A 17818-nucleotide genomic window follows, 5' to 3' on the forward strand; every position below is an offset into this window, starting at 1 on the left:
TAGAACTAAACTAGTGAATTAGTCCAACCTTACAAAAACTGGAATATATGTCAAGTGATAAAACAGGAGGTCACTTTTAAGTGAAATTAGCATCTAAAGAAGTCAGTAGAGAGGCATGCCTCTCACACAAAAGCAAACAGGATAGTATCACATGACCACGTCTAGACATCCCTTTTGTTTGCAAGACCCAAATCAATGGCTTCACTAAGAGCATTAGAACACTCAAAACTGCCTCAGAGTTGAGAACCCTGAACCTTTCAAAGTTATTCTTGAATTTTAGTATTTACTGCGCTAAGCAGCTGACTTGAACTTCTGCAGTATTCAATGCAGATTGTAGGAGGCGTTTAAATAGAGATGATCTCAGAATGGTGAAATATATTCAAATCAGAACATTTTGGTTCACTTACAACCATTATTTGTATAAAATAATTTTTGATGCCTAACAGAATTTTTTCAGGGTCATTTGCTCACAGAAGTTGATGACGGAGAAAAACTGCCCTCCTTAATTTCCACTCCAGCCAGGCTCACGCTGGGTCGTCCCAATACTTGTGAGACTCGTGGTTGGAAGAGCGAAGGCTGTGCAGGCCAATGACAACTGTAGTCACGGGAACCCTATCCAAGAGCCAATTTCTGACACAACTCTCTAATATTTTAAGTAACAACTAATAACTAAAAGCTGTTAAGTTAAAATAGCTAGAATCCTACAAACACTCTCCCATCTTTGATAAGAATCAGAGGTACAATGAACCTTTAGAGCATAATTCTTTAATGTAGTTTCTTGTGGAGTCTGAGAGGTAAATCACTCAGAAGTTTATCTGCATTTCAAGAAAAAAGTTAGACCGTATCAAGCTATATCACAGTCTTGATTTCAATTACAGAACACAATTTCATATACTGATGTAAAGTGTTTCTGTATTATAGAAATCTGATTCCTGCTCCAAACTGAACACCATCACATATCCTGAAAAGAAACAAATAATAAACAACATAAGTGATATAGAAGGTACAGATGAAATGAAAATCAATTCTCCCTACCCCTGAACTCCCAGGGTTTTCAATCTTTGGAAAGTTACAAATTTTAGCTGACAAAGGCTTTTTTAAATAAATGCTTTGCCAATCTGTCATCCATATGGAGTATTTACATTTGCAAAATAAAGCCCATAATTTTCAAATTGCTATTAATTCACATTTCACATGAATGACAAGTAGAAACATAATCCAACTCCTGTACAAAATACACAGTATCTCACACAGTATTCACAGGCAAGAACAGGCCCCCTGAAGCTTTTCTGTTCCATACTATAATATTTGCTTGGTGTAGGATAATTAGTTGCTAACAAATTAATTTGCTCTCCCTTTCTCCTTATCTATAGTTAAAGTTGTTTTCATTTTTCAAGCAGAGACATTAAATTCGGTATTTATCCAAGCATTTGTTTTTGGAAGGCTTAAGAAAATCCCAGGAGTTGTTTGAGTGATCATTTCCCCTAAAGAAATAAAACCTCCTACACAGCTACTCATACATTTCAATAGCTAATCTCAAGTTCAATGAACTTTGAAACCTGAGATACGATGTCTTAAACCAAGAAATACCGTGAAACCAACGTGAATATAGCGAACTAAAAGAGCAGCATCAAGGGCTGAAACATCTCCAAACTGACATAGAAAAAACAAAATTTAAAGGCAGCAATTCTCTCTGCCAAAACCAGACAGCAGTGCAGTAACCTTTAAAACCAGTTACTATTAAAGAAATTGGTGCAAAAAACAAACCTGTCACCAGACTGTACTCCCATGGGGAAACAGTAGTTAAGTTCTAATCTAGCAATGTTTCCAAGTCGGAGCACTATTCCGGCACCGTAAGACCATCGGATATACTCTGCTAACTTCTGCAGGTGAGCTCTAGGACCATCACCTGAAAGCAAAAGAGCAGGAGAACAAGAATCAAAGTAGACTGTCAAGGTGGTCAAAGGCTAACTGGATTTTCAGAGCTAAAAGACAGACTACTTCGGAGCATCCCCTCCCGATTCAAAATTTATTTACTACCCACAACTCCCATAAATGCCAACGAAGTACCTTGGACTCAAATGACAAACTTCTACGATTCTAGTTGGATTGCTGGTTGATCTTCATTTCCCTCCATAGCGTACCTACTTGTGTGAATCTGGAAATAAGTACTAAAGACTTAACTAAAAGTTAAGTCTTAACTAAAAGTCTTTAGTGGGTCTCTGTTAGTTTTAAAGTTGATCCATCTGCTTTTCAATTGTGCTTAAAGTATCTCCCTCCCATATGGATGCCATCTCTCTTCCATCAAGTGAGGCAGACATCAAATATCACGATACCCCCAAATTGATTGAACTGATACTGAAAAATCATACACTAATACACTGAAATATATCTTGAAAAAAGTTGGGGATGGAAGAAAAAAAAAGAAAAAAATCATCACATCAGCTACCACACCCTCATCTACACTCTAATGCCACCACCCAGAAAACATCAGAATCCCACTAAAAGATCATCTTCCAGTCTCCCTTTAGAATGGTGTAAGACAGCAGGTGTTGATCAATTACCACACTGGTCTGCAAACATCACCTAATTAACAGATACTACTGTTACCATCCTAGCTCTCTTTCCTACAAGTTGTGCTAGAATTTATGTAGCGAGCTAAAAAAATTAGTGGCAATCTGTCAAATATATAAATTAGTAGCAGCAGCTTTTTGACAGGCGCCAAAATACACGCAGTAAACAAACTGCTTCTGACTAAACAGACACAGAACAGCTCTCCTTTTTGCTTTTATATATATATAGAGAGAAGCAGGTTTTGTTATATACAATTATATTGAGTCTTACCATAGTTAAGGTTGCAGAGGTTTCCAGCATTAAGGAAGAAATGTGTTCGGAAAAGGTCTCCAAACCCTCCCCGGCCTGGCCGGAAAGGGAGAGGGGTGTATAGATGTAAGCCTCCAGCCCAGTACGCTTCTCCTCCCAAGTAATCACCTATTTAGGTAAAATGTTGGCATAAAAGCATTTACTGTGGAATATCTTAAAAGAACCAGCTGTTAAAGGTACAAGAACAAATCCTTAAGTTGTTTTACATTGCACTTCTACCCTTTACAACTCTTGCCACTTCCTTCTAGCTCCCTCGAACCTTACCACTACCAAGTAAAAAAATAAGCACTTGCACAATTCTTTAAACCTTCCAAGCGAATTGCCATTTTTCTTCATTCCCTCACCGGAACAGCCTGAGGCATGCACCTACTTGTGGTTCATCAGAGACTACCTCCTGAACACCTCTGAAATACTTGCCTTAGTCTTAAAAATGGGAAATTGATACAATTAAACAATTAGCTTTAAAATATACTGAATACTGAATCCACTGATAACAGTAAGTCAGCAGCAGAGTAAGGAATAGAACTGAGGAAGCTCCTGGCTCTCAAAACACCTTTGTTGATCAGATCACCTTTCCCCTAAGCTACCTGAACATATGCTGTATCAAACAGAGATTTAATGTGACTATTGCTATAACCATATTCTGGGAACTTTTTCAGCTTGAAGGTTGCTTGCTAATTAAAGTGACATATTGGAAGTATGCAAGTCTGAACACACACTTGGTTTACAAAACTAGCTTATGGCTTAACTAAGAACTACCGGGGTTTATTCCATTGTGAACTAACATATAACGACAGATCAAAGACATAACGCTTCTCAGATTCAAAGCGCAGAATGAGTGCAATTATTTTTAAGCTGTACAAAGCTTAAGGACAGAATTCGACTCTTTGTTACACACCAGTATTTACAGTATTGTCAGAGGAGTGGGATTTAAAAGTTTCAGACCTTCGCTCTGGGGTCCAATGCTGTACATACTGAATCCACGCACACTTGTTGGTCCACCAAGGTAAAACCTAGTGAATACAGTCAAATTTAATTTAATGCTTCACTTGATGGACATACTTGAAAATATCTAGCCATACTTCTAACATTGCTTTTCGGAGTCACAGGTAACTTTGTAACAGGTTTAGTAAAGTGTATTTAAAGAAATACCAGAAATTATATCTAAATCCTGATGCATTTGGCAAAAAATTCAAAATAAACAGGAGTATTAAAAATAAAAATCAGTCTTCCATCACCTACAAAGATCAAAACCAAAGGTTCCCCAGCACTGAAGAAGAATCAGAATGCTGTCCGATTCTGTCTGTTGTAATAATTTTGATAGAAATACTGTAGTTAAGATCTATCACGTGAAGTTGACACTTAGTATTTATTGTAAATAAATTTAAGTCTAAATGGTTTCTGCCAGTGATCTTTAAACACAGATGTTAGAGGGCAAAATTGCCTAAAAAGCCAACATAGTTACAATGTGGCTTTACCTCTAAAAATACCTACAGTGTTACCTATGCCTGATACAAAATTTTGCAGATGGTAAATACCATTTTGCAACCATAAATATTGGCAGGCAGAGCTACTACATAGCAAATTACAAACTTATACTACCCCAATATGAAAATCAAAACCAGAAGGCATGGCTTGAGTACTAACATGCAATTAAAGCTAACTAGAAACTTATTCTCCTCAGAACCAGAACTACAAATGCTTCTCTCTCTACTACAGAGTTTTCTTTATACATTACCTGGGTTGACTGAAAAAAATGAAGAAACATTTTAAGAACTTGCCTATCAGCTATACTGGATGGCTTGTCTCCAATAGGTACTAGCATTCCGCCCCAAAGTGACGCTGAAAAAACCTTTAGAGAGAAAAAGTTGTTGTTTATTAATACGTATTACTTCATTTCCCTAAAAACAGTATTAGTAAAATTTCATCGCTCAGTAACAGGCAGAGCTCCCATTAGTCTGACAGAAAGTTACAGATGATCACAGTGTATGCACGGATATCACACCATCAGTAGTTGTATTTTCAGCAAACTCTTGATCATTGCTGCCCTCTTTCTTTTACGCAGTGCTACATCTTGAAAAAGTCAATACAGCACATTTGAACCAAGTGCTACTTTCACAATAGCTAAAGGGAACACTCGTCTAGCTCCTATTTTCTTAGGAATTTTCATGTCTGGAAATAAGACAACACTGCTGACATAAATTACTCCTGGCAATTTTAAACACATAGGAGGCTAAGTCCAGCAAATAGCTACCAAAAACGTACAATTATTACCTGCCTGTGAATTAGCCTTATAATTAAATGAAACCATCTTCTGCAACTCACTATATTGACATCAAATACACATACATCATTACTGCTTATCTATACAGTAATTCTTGGGAGCCAAACCACTATAATAAATACATTTAATCATTTGCCTGCTGCCTGTGTACCGAGTAGAAGTATTGCTGCCAGATGGCGGGATCTATTGTCAATACCTAGGCTAAAGGTGCTGGATAATTTCTCTAATTTTACAGCACACTCCTGCTGCCTTCTGCCCTGAGAGTCCCCAGATGCTTCCCCTGCCATTATCAGATGCAAACTCATCAGGCGGCATATGCAAAAGCCAGTTGCACGCAAGTCTACACTCATGAACAACGGACGACATAAAATTATGTACCCCACGTGATGAGATATGCTTCACTTTCACAATGTAGGCATATCAGCAGTCATGGGAAAGAGCAAAGTCCTCTTTGCATAGCCATGAAGCCATTAAATTACTTCATAGGAGAATACGCTGTCTTTCTCAACTGAAGGTCAGCAAATAAATGTCAGATGACTAGAAGTGCACTCATCAGGCAATGCCTTTTCTTCCACTACATGGAAGGTGCAAATATAATGATGTAATAAGAAAGTGGTATAGCAAATAGCCTTAAAATGCCCTTCTGTGCTGGCCTCATTGGTGTAACTCAAGAACTTCATTGCACCAAGTCACCTCAGAACGAAAGCATGAAACAGCAGACCAACAGATCCTTACAGCATCAGTTCATTACTATCTGCACTGCGAAAGCAGCTTAGCGTTTTTCAGTTGTACTGCTGGCATAATGCTAACATCCTTCCAGTCTCCTAGAATTTCTTCATTATTCCGGTACTTCTTAAAAAGCTTTCAAGACGCAGATATCTTCTCAACGCTTTTTTGTTTTGTTTTGGGTTTTTTAGTATGTTGGGATGCAAATTATTGTAACCTCCGATTTCGAAATCTTCATAATGGAAGTTACTGTTTAATTCCCCATTCAGCTGTGAGACAAGAACTTACTGCACTGTCTCCATGGGATAAAGAACTTCTTTCTAAATACAGACAGAAATATTTCTAGTATATAGTGAAATTCTTATTCCACTAAGCAGAAAAACACCTATTTCCACCTTATACTAGCTCTATGCTGTTAAAGATGCCTGAAACTGAAGACCTCTATGTTCTCATAAGAAGCTGGAGTGCATTAAACATGAACTTGGAGTGGGGTTACCCAGTGTCATTTCCTCTCAAGGAAATCTGGTTGGTATACACAAGAACTGCTCTGTCAACCAAACCAAGACTTCTAAGAGATGATGATACAGGAATTTGCTTCAAAACAGCACAGTGTCTCCAAACCAAAGTGCTAATGTAGACACCACACCATAAAATCTGTGACGTGCTCTGCCTACAGGGTGGCAGACGAGGGATCTCATATAAACTTCTCATGCTACCATGTGTCTGTCTTATTGGAACTTAAATCATTCATTGTGCACAAATATGAAGTTCAAAATGTTGTAGTGCAAGCTTAGTGTTGTAGTGAAATGAGCCTTCCCATTCTTGCCCAATAATTTTATGCAGAAGAAATAATTACATGCTATGATACCAAAATTAGTAGTCGTATATTCATAATTTACAATGATAAAAGAAAACTAGACCAAGATTAGTCAGAATATTCATAACCAGGTGAAAAAGACAGAACAAAGGCTGTAATAAGTTTCTGAAAAATCACTCTTAAGAAAGATCACAAAAAACCAGACACGCCCAACATTACTTCTGAAAGGAAAAGAGTTCATATGGTTAACTGTCAAACAAGTCGTTCTTTCCAAAATGCCCACTTCTCAAGTGACTGTGCACGGCAGGAACATCAGGTTAAAAATAAAGAGTATTTCACTTTCAAAAAACCAAATCAAGGTATCTACACCATCCATCTTTCACTTCCGTGATCTTTTTCTAATCCATGGTGAAAAATCATCGTAAGACATAGATTCAATAACCTCATTTGTTAACTCAGATGAATTACTAAATTATCTTTAAAAAAATTACCGAATCCCAGATAAGTTGTTTATTCAACTGAAATTCAAAATCCTCTTTGAGAAAGCTCACATCTCCACCTGCATAGCCAGCCAACTCCTGCAAAGACATAAGTTCATGAAAGTTGTAACAGATTTTACATGTTTCTTCCCCCTAAAAGTTCATCATGTCTGCATCAGCATAAGCAGTGTTTTCTGTACGAGAAATACAGATATGCTGGTATGGAGAGACAACTGAATTTTGGACCAATGAAAGAACATGCATGACCCTCAGAACAGCGAGCTGCAATTTTCTCCTCCAAATATTAAACCAAGGTATTGCTTTCTAAGCCAGTTTGTAAATGATGACAAAATAGAATGGAGCTGGAAAATTCAGCACCTGAAATCAAAACTCTTACTGTATTTACCTAAACCTGAGAAGATGTCATATGTACTAAAGCAGGGCTGAAGAACCAGACAGCCAGTTGCATTACACCAGTGCTAGTTGAAAATAACAAGTGAAGTGACTGAATCAGTGTTAGAGGCAACATCTAACAAATGATACGTTAACTAAACCCTGAATTATAACCACCTTTCTCACTCAGAAACAGAATAGTTCACTGTTGCTTACAGGAACGCTAGCACTTTTAGTTCCAGTGACATTTCAAAGCAACCTGCTTCTAAACCATTGCAGAAGTTAATGCTTCTGAAGTATTAACCCATACAGCAGAAAAGCCAGCTTTTCTAAAAGCTCTGAAAGTAACAAGAGTGAAAACCACTTTCTGTGCCAAAATGATACATGTGTATGCCTTTGAGAGTTATTCTTACCCCGTCTTTCATTTTTAATTCTAAGACTTACAAACTTTGTAAGTAGCAACAGGACCACAGTCTGGTAATCATACATCACAGCGTTAGAAAACAAGGACTAATACCTACTGTAAAGTGTCAAGTAAATACTGTCAGGGATAACGTATCTCAGCTAATAAATAATGTAATGCTAATGGCGAGATAAAATGGCTGTGCTATTTGACCAGTGGTATACAAATGAAAATTTCATTGTTTTAAAAGGCACACACTGTAAATATAGAAAGTAAATACTGACCATCACTGTCTCCTAGTCAATTTAGGATTAATTTCTAACTTTAGACATTTTTAACACGAACATCAATTAGATAAATTAAGACTTACTCAAACACACTTACAGATAAAATCCAGTAACAGTATAAGTGATTTAATACTACCTGATTAATTTTTAGCAAAGCACCTCGTCTTGGCAAAATTGAAGAGTTCCGGGAATCAATTACCATAGCATGCTGAAAAGAATCAAACAATTGTTTTTAGGTTCCCGTATTTGTTGAATACCACAGAGTGACATTATTATTTTCCTTCAAAAACTGTGCACACAGTGGAAGACAGCCACAGCTCCAGCTAAGGTTAGTGTAGCTCCATGGATTTGGGAACAATGTACCTACAGACTAACTTAGTTCTGACTTTAGAAGCCACAAATATATACATATTTATACCTTTTGGCCATGGTACACACCAGAAATACAGCAGCAACAATGCCCCAGCGTAAATCACCAATTTTGTGACAGTAACCTGCAAATAGCTTATCTCCTACAATTTGTAAGCTACAAGTTAAAGGTGACAAGTTACTAAAAACTGGTATAGGAAAGAATATTTATAAACGGCACAGCAACTGTAGGATGAGGAAATTTACTGATCCTGTCTTCTACAAAACAAGACAGTTCTGCAAAAAGAGATGGCAGATGACACGGAGGGATGTCCTGCAGAAAGAACAAGCCAGCCTAAGCAACAGGCAAAATGCAACAGTCAATTATGAAAATATGTTTTCTATTTGGACCTCCTGGATGACTCTGTGTGAATGACCAAACACAGCAAAAGATGTTTGAAGTAAAACACACCACCTACGAAGGCAAAAAGCTCCTTTGGTATCATTTGTAAGAATTAAATGACTCAAAATAATGTGTTTTAAAAAATTATTAGGAAAAAGCCTTACAGAGAGAGAAGATTTAAGAGAGTGTCCACTTTCTTCTCGAACGGAAAAGGATGCTGTTCTAGCAAGGCAGCCAAGCTCTCTCCACACACCCTCCCACTTCAGCGTGTGATTAGTCTTCCAGATTGGAAACTACAAATAAAGAATTGAGACATGAAAAAATTTTTGCTACAAAATTAAAATAAACATTTCGCTGAAAAATCTTTCTCTTTAAAGTTTATTTATACATGAGTCTATGCTTTTTCTTTCCAAACTTCTTGGACCAGAGATAAACCCTTTTTCATTTTAGAGTAATGCTAACCCTGCTCCAGCCAAGACAGTTTCTCCAAGTAGGTGCACACCACTTAATCCATCCCAAATGAAAAATACCTTGAATTGGGCTGATACAGCGAGCTAGGCAACCAGCTGCCTCTCTGAAATGATACTTTAAACATTAAAAATCTGGAGAAAAACACATTGGTATTTTTATACGGCCAAAATAAGATTGACTTCTAACAAAAAGACTACGGTGTATTACCTCTGTCATTTTAAAATTGTTGACCTCTTTCAAATAATGACAAGTTAGCCCTGTACACAAGCATTTCAATCATTAAAAAAGTAAACCAAATATTTGCGAAAGCCTGCTGTGACCTGAATTAAATGTAAATGAAGCATGTGTTCTACAAATGCTTGTGCTACACTTACATTAAATTCTGTTGATATTCCTCTATCAGTTTCACGAAGAGAGCTCCAAGGGAACTGTCCAGTTACTTTATACAGGTTAACTGAAAAACTGAAACACAACATTACTGGTAGGTTTGAAAGTGAAACTATTTAAGTAGGTGGAGTTTTAAATTATCACAGAAAGTTAAGAAACTTATTAACAGACCCTCAGCAAAGGAATAAATTTAATTATTACACAATGAAAAATCTTATTAATTGTTTTATATTCCTTTGCTGAAAAAAGAAGTACTCAAAAATGCATCCCCTACTTTCTTTCAAAGTTTCCAGGCTGTGGTTTGAAGAATGACAGGCCGTATGAAGTTTCCTTTGTTCCATAGGAGAACTGGAAGGTTACCTTTTCTGCACGTCCAAAGAGATTTGGGAACTTGAGCCCAAGTACCTACAGAAAATAAAAAAACCCCCACAACATTTCATATAGTTTGCTGTCTTGCATCTTAATCATGTGAAGACAAGCATATCTACCATGAGAATGAGAAATGAAGACATTAAAAATAGTTGTAACTGAATGTGTTTTTCTTTTAAGTTAGGTTTCTCTTTGCACTGGCAGCAAAAGCCATCACAATAGCCCAAGTTACAGTTAATCATCCAATTTTTATTGCTGTCCAGTAGCTGCTGACTTGATCTGCATTCTCACTGTATCATCAGTACTGCTATTATTTTAAGCAAAATCTCCCAGCCGGTCTCAAAGCCCAGGAGAATAAGTCTTTGGCATAATAAGCAGCTGCTCTGCAACTGCAGACTTTCCAGCTGATCATCAGGAAAACTACTTGTAGGGTAGGGTTCATCAGAACCACAGCAATAAGCCAACGGAAAATTATCGATACAGAGTCACTCCCCTGTATTTTTGTTTTGAGTAACAAGACGCTTTTGCAATCAGTCCTGACAGCAGTACAACATACCATTACAATTCTACAGAAACTAGTTAAACACTTTAGGCTGTTCTGACACAAATTCCCTGGATCCCTTTGGCAGCTCTTGGCCCTTTGGCAGAAAGGATGGAGCAAGTTTCCTCCAAGCACAGACACTACCAGGACTGTTCTATTGTTGCGCTTTCTATTTTAAAAGAATGTAAAAAAAGCTACCAAATCCTGATTGCCTTTGTCTAACAGCTATTGGAAGCAAATCAGTCACCTGAACTTTGTGATGGTGGCTACTATGCCATTATCCAACTAACCAGAAACCACTAATCCAAAGGGCTATCGGTATGAAATATTAGATCTATAAGCTTCAGATGAATTTAAGGGATTAGAATAAATGTCAAATCTATTTAACTCTTAAGGAAACAATCTCTGCTGCCAATGCCAGTGTATACGAGTCATGCTTTTACATCATTCAAACATTTTACTTCTCTGTAACAAATTAAAATCAAATAGAGGGGGAAGCTGAATACAAAAAGAGAAACCACAGTAGCTTTCAGACTGTTTTCAAATGCACTGGAACCAACAGGTAGGATTCCCCACTGGTTTCATTCAGGCCGCAACACCCTGGACGTTGCTCTCAGCAGCAGAGCTGCATAAGCAGCTCTCAACTCGCTGAGTTCCTATGCTCCCTGCACTTGCAAAACACGATCACCTGAGTCATGCAGTATCTTAACCAGGTTAAAAATACCCCTAAGAAGAAAAGATGAGTCCCTTGATCTGGCTTATCCGCCAGCCCCGGGGCACAGCTGCACTGTGCACATGAGAAGGCAGAATGGGTGCAGGAATGAGCACCTGAAAGCATGATCTACTTACACCAGCACTTCTGTTAAAAGGACATTAACAGAACAACAGTACAGCTGTTACTTTTTCTGTCAATTGGTAAACATTTTTCACACAACATTTTAATCTGATGCATCCTTAATTGTATCAAATGGAAACAAGTTCCACGGTTTGTATCGTTCTGGAAAACCTTGCGTTTTGCAGCCCAGAATAACTGGTACTGGACTAAAATAGTGAAAACCAAGAACAACTTCTAAGTCAAACATAAAGCATTTTGACTGAGAAGAAAAACACTCTAAACAGATCTCGCAGAAACTAAATGCCAAACTCCTTACTAATCTCTCCAGTAGATAAAGTGTCTTAAATATTATCAAGAAATAATGTAAGTAATTTTAAGAATTAAAAAATTAACATACCGAGTTGGAAGCTACAGCATTCTTCCGTAGCTCAAAATAGGCTTTTGCCGAATGAAAGCCTGACTAATACAAAGACTCTTTAGAGACAAAGGTCTGGCAAAGCCTTAGTAAAGCTGGATCAAGAAAATAATTTGGCTTGGATCAAGTCATCACTTATTTAATCACCAAATTCCTTGCTAGGTTTGAAACATGAAAGTAAGAGGAATATCAAAAGGAATTAGTAATTATTTGAAGTAATCCCTACCATACTGCCTTCATTGTTGCCAACCATAGTATTATAGCTTCCAGTTAGTCTTCTCAATTCTGTTACCTCAAAGGTTACATCTAAACCATTTGGAAGGGCATCATCTCCTACATAAACAAACAAACAAATGTATGTTGTCTCTAAAGAGCTATTTAAAAAAAATGCAGACAGAAGATGACGAATTATTTGAAAACTGGTTGAATTAAATGATAATAAAAGTCCACATTACAAAGAAAAACGCCTTGAGAAAAAGATGTCGTTTGGATATGAGTGCAGAATTTGGTTCAGTCATAGCATGACCAGCTTCAATCACCAACATGTTAGTTTAATTACGAAACAGTAACATTTTTTTGTTACCTAGCCACCAAAAACAAAGATGTACACAAATTCTTACATTAGAACAAACAGAAATTAAAGTGGTCCAGACACGGCAAGAAGAACGCCGTCACTAGGGCAGAGCTCCCAGCACTCGGTGGGTAAGCGCTGAACAACAGAAACCGCCCAGTTCCCTCAGGGCTCTGGCTACGGCAGCTGTTCCAAAACACAGCTGTCAAGGGTACCCAATTCTGCTTGAAGCAAACAGGACAGCATCCCATTGCCAGCAACCTGTGGGACTGCGCTGCGTTTCCTTCTCAATAACACAACTTTCCTCTGCTGAAGAGAACAGCAATGGGTTTGAAAAGCAACCATGAGCCCGGGAATGCCAACCGAGCCTTACTGTGAAACATGCACACATTCAGCTGCCCCATATATACTATAAGCCAATTTTTAATCGCAAGCACTGGTACAATTACTAGTATTTCCTTAAGCACCAAGGATGGGCTGATATAACGTCAGTTATGTGATATGTAATACATGGAAGTGCAGGACACATTTTCAAGCTTTTCCTCAAGTGCTCCTTTGAAACTTTGGATTAAGGGTTGTGTACTGTAATTATTTTAGTGCTGGAAATTCACTCATTTTTGCATATATACAAGTAATATTTACAGACGCATACACATATACACAGACACGTGCAAATACATCTTTTTCATAAGGATAATGGATGTAGACACATAGATTCGTATATATAGCACACCTACAGGTACATCTAAAATATATAAAGGTATATGAGAGAGTAAGTTATATACACAAAAAATGTCCAACCTGTTACACAGGGAAATGTACATTATAGGTATGCATGTGTCTATGTGGGTATGAGGAAAAAGGTGAGAATTAATAAGGCAATACATACCTTGACAGGTATCAATCAGAACCTCTACCTGTCTAAAGATTCCTAGACGAAGCAACTTTTCACGAGCTTCATGCGATTTTCTCATCACCTACAGGATAAGTAGCTCAGTCTTTTCAGGTTATCAAAAAATAACTAGGATAGAATAGTTAAAATGCAGCTAAGTCACACAATATTAACAGATTTTGTATACAAAGACACATATATGTGCCTTCAAAACAGATCACAGCCACTTTAACACTTGAATCTGTAAAGAAATAAATTCAATCCAGAGCATCTGGCTCAATTCCTACCTTCTGTTAGTTTGCATCCTAATTGTTGTAATACTTAAACCTATTATTCAAATAGGCTTCAGTACTTAAAACTTATACACCTATTTACAGGACCCATGCTTTTCGCAAAAAACCCAAACACCCTAATCTATTTAAATTTAGACTAATTTACAGGTCTAACTGCCAGGTGTACTCCAGAAGGAATCACCACCTAAGAGGGCAAGGACATACAGCCTAACTCACACTTTGATCCGTTGTGGAGACTGGCATCAGTAATCTGTGCCGAGATCCAATAATTTATCTTAAGCAAATTAACTGAAAGTGTCACCTGCACAGTTAGCAATTCTCAAATGGGAAGAGTGAAGCTGAAAAAATATCTGAGAGTACCGCTTGCCATCTCACAACGTCTTTGAGCTGAATACATCAGAAAATACAGTATCTGCCAGTATTTAAGTTTGGCTTCCATATCGCAAGATCAGAATCATCACAAAACGTGACGAAGTTGCCCCATGTCTGAAGGGAGTAGTCCAAAGCAGGAAAAAGAGAAAATCGTAACCTGAATTCTTAAACAGTAGGTCTGATATTCACTACGGTACTTACATCAATAAGGTTTTTCGCCTTGAAAACATCAGAGATTTCATACATGATAATGTCATCTTTGGTCCTTCCAAGTCCATCAAAGTGCACATGCTGAACCACCACCTAAACAGAACAGATGTTTAAACACAAATATTGAATTTGCATCTAATAATGAGTATCAAAATCACCAATGCAGAAAAAAATATTGTTGTCCGAGTGAAAAATCCGGAAGATTTCTAGGCTAATTGCTGCTAACTGACATTATCAGAAATCTGTGCTATCTACAATTCTGGAAAGTTGTTCCCTTAACATGAAAATTAAAGAAAAAAAGAACTCTAATACCAAAGCTAATACTGGTTGTAGCAGAAGAGACAGAAACAGACTGTAGCTGCTTGGATTTTAGACATAAGTGAGTATGGACAAATAAGTCACTGCAGAAATCACACTGACATCTTAACACATGTAAGACAAAACACGTAGTTAGTCGTGTTCAGCTATTTCTTGTATCAGCTACACATAAGCAAAGAGTTAAAAGAAAAAACAAACCAAACTACAAGCCATAAATATTTAAACTCTAACTATTAAAATTATTACTACCACTGGAGCATTGTAGTTTGTCCTTGACTAGTGTAAGCACTGCTTAGCAGCAACTAAAACATTGGTGTGTTATCAACATTGTTCTCATCCTAAATCCAAAACACAGCACTGTACCAGCTACTAGGAAGAAAATTAACTCTATCCCAGCCGAAACCAGGACAAGTTTAAAATGCATATTAAGATCACTAGCATTACGAGGTTTTATATTTTCTTAAAATCATTCATCTTGTCATATAATCATCTGAGATAAATTTATCTTAAAAATCACAGCACACTCCAGGTTAGCTGGTACAAATGGACTGCATTGATTGCATTTCCCTTATTTTTCCAACTTTTTCAGTGTATTATAATTTTAGGGGTAAGTGTCAAAAAAAAAAAAATCTGCAAACGCTTCATGTATTCACACATAATAAAATTGCAGAATAAGAGCAACCTAGCATTACTGCAAACTGCTTAAAAAAAACCCTATAAGAATATATACATAATGGACTAAATAAAACACAAATGTTATTACCAAGCTTCTAGCGAGGATGTCTCTGAAAAGCATAAGGGAAAGGAAAATTTTAATAAAAACTAAGATAATGCATGATATCTCACCCCTCTAGCATGGCTAAACATATTATGGGCCAAGACAGACATGCTCTTACATGTGAAATATTAAAAAAAAAAGTTACCATCCTCTGCTGAAGTTAGTAATTCACGTGGTGGCACTTCACCCTAACCTGGCTAATACTGCACTCCAGCAGATTAAGGACGGTTGCTTGGTTTGCTCCTAGGCAGTGCTGCAGAAGCAGCCATCTCTTATGAGAGAGAGGGGACAGTAGCATCTGCAAACAGGTCTATTAGCTCAAAGCTGAATTTTAATAACAACTCCTGTGGTAGGGAAAAAAAGAACCTGAACCAGACAACATCAGATTAAGTTCACAGCACTAAATTTAATTATTTCACATCTCAAACCATAGTTTAGAAAGTTCCCTTAGGAAAAACAAGTAAGCAAGGATGCCAAGACATTTCTCTGAAGAAAAAAATCAGGATGTTGTTCAGGTACTTACATCTTTGTTTTCAAGAATTTCCTGCTTGGCCTCAGGTTCAACTTCAACCAGTTCAGCTTCCTCTCCCAAGGCACCAAAGTCTGGCCCACCCATTGGGAAAGGCTCCAAACTCTGAAAGCATAAAAGAAAACCGCATTTAATATGGTACGGGGATTTGTGATTATGCCTTTTGCAAAGGAAAAAAACCATGGTTCTTGACACTGTGCTCATCAGATCCTAAGGGGAAAAAAACCAAAAGAGAAGAACTAAAATGAGGGGAATTACCAGCACACTTGTTACCTACCTGCTTGCTGAAATTTTTAATGCAAGCTGAATAGCTTCCATGTTGAATGATTTCTCAAAAATACTCTGCACTCTTCCAAAAATAGCCTTATTTTTAAGGCATGCTTCCTATGTTAAACATGAATTCTACCTTCTTATTAAAAAAAAAAAAAAGTCTAAACAATCAGGGTGTCACTACTTAGTTTGGGTTTTTGGGAGGGAGAGGAGTGTGAATGTTGAACAATTCAAAAAAACCAACAGGTGTTTTCAGCATGTTACTTTGCATACATTTATACGCTTTTAGTTTTTAATATTTCTTTTAAAAGTATCCTTCCAAGTAATGCTCAAGAACCTCAGGCCCTATCCATCAGAGGTGAACATTTTAATCAAAATGGTTTCCAGCGCAGCATGGCTTTATTTACTATACTTGAAAAAGTCCTAAAATAAGACGTATCAGAAGATCAAGGATTCAAAGAGTGAATAGAGGGTTACCTGCAAAAGCAGAGGTCAGGATTGGATAACTCAGTAAATCTACTTTTAGTCTTAAGTCACTAATACAGTACTTGCTGCGTTATTTAAGGACAGCTGTTTTGCTGGAATAGTAAATTGCTGTTACACATCAGAATCAAGTTAAATGAACACAGAATCCTCTCTCACTCCCAGTAATTTTCAGGCAAACGGGAAACACTCTGCATCCACACAACACTGTGTATCGGCTCATACTACAGATGGATATAAAACCAAGAATATGAGGAAAAAAATTTGAAACGGAAATTAAATTAGTCATGGTAATTAGACACTCTGGAGCCTTAACAGTCCCCTGCAGCAATATATTCCTCAGTCTAATTAAACACTATGTAAAAGCCTGCTGGTTTTCAACAGGCTCACAGGAAAGAGGTATCCCACCTGGGATCTCGAGCTATCATCCAAACCATTCTTAGCCCCCAAATCCACTCATTAATCATACCTGAATTACCTACCTCAGTTTTAAACACGCCTACGCAGGGGTGCCTATCCCGAGAAATGCTTCTCTAATGAAGCCTTGAGGCACGGAGAATTCAATGCCTTCCTAAAGTATTTCAGAGCCTATGCATCCTTATTCTTTGAAAGTCCTTTCTGATGTCTAAGCCACGCTTTTTCTGTCGCCATCATAACCACTACTTTTTGTCCCACCGCAACAAACACTTAAACCTTTACCTTCCTTTTTTAAGCAATGGCGTACGGACGTGGAGGCTTCGGCTTCTGTTCACGCGGACCTCCAAGCGCTTCAGGCGCGCGAGACCCAACAGACCTCATTACGGGGCACCCCTCTTTACCGAGGGAGCGCAGACCTACAACCTCCGCTCCTCACCGTCAGCGCTCCGCTTGCCGGGCAGTTCCTCTGTGCTTCGTGCTTTGGTTTGGGTTTTTCTTCCTCTCCGCTTGTTTTTTTTGTTTGTCGTTCACGCAGGCTGGCTCTTGCCAGCCCCCCGCGGCAAGGTCAACCCCGACCGCCGCCAGGGAGGAAGGAAAGGGGCGGGAAGGGAAGGCAAGGCAAGGCGCCTCCGAGCACCAGGACG

At 37.9% G+C, this 17818-nt stretch overlaps 1 protein-coding gene across 1 annotated transcript; it reads right to left on the minus strand.

Annotated features, from left to right (window-relative positions):
- Positions 1–746: 746 nt before the first annotated feature.
- Positions 747–17476, minus strand: SAMM50 (SAMM50 sorting and assembly machinery component). The gene is made up of 15 exons (XM_009332797.1): positions 17457–17476; positions 15999–16109; positions 14371–14472; positions 13502–13589; positions 12268–12374; positions 10156–10286; positions 9869–9956; positions 9188–9316; positions 8409–8480; positions 7202–7288; positions 4665–4735; positions 3829–3896; positions 2845–2991; positions 1768–1909; positions 747–961 (listed from the first exon to the last, which is right to left on the minus strand). Exons 2-15 carry the CDS (start codon positions 16089–16091, stop codon positions 916–918), a joined length of 1371 nt encoding a protein of 456 aa, XP_009331072.1. The 5' UTR covers positions 16092–16109; positions 17457–17476; the 3' UTR covers positions 747–915.
- Positions 17477–17818: the final 342 nt, after the last annotated feature.

Source organism: Pygoscelis adeliae, unplaced genomic scaffold, assembly GCF_000699105.1.
Source record: "Pygoscelis adeliae isolate BGI_AS28 unplaced genomic scaffold, ASM69910v1 Scaffold38, whole genome shotgun sequence".
In the NCBI taxonomy this organism is placed as follows: Eukaryota; Metazoa; Chordata; class Aves; order Sphenisciformes; family Spheniscidae; genus Pygoscelis; species Pygoscelis adeliae.

Coding starts and splice junctions, on each gene's coding strand:
- SAMM50 (XM_009332797.1), bottom strand. CDS start 16,091: ATGGGTGGGCCAGACTTTGGTGCCTTGGGAGAGGAAGCTGAACTGGTT. Junction 14,473..15,998: donor AAATTCTTGAAAACAAAGAT/GTAAGTACCTGA, acceptor TGTTCTGTTTAG/GTGGTGGTTCAGCATGTGCA. Junction 13,590..14,370: donor AGGCGAAAAACCTTATTGAT/GTAAGTACCGTA, acceptor CTTATCCTGTAG/GTGATGAGAAAATCGCATGA.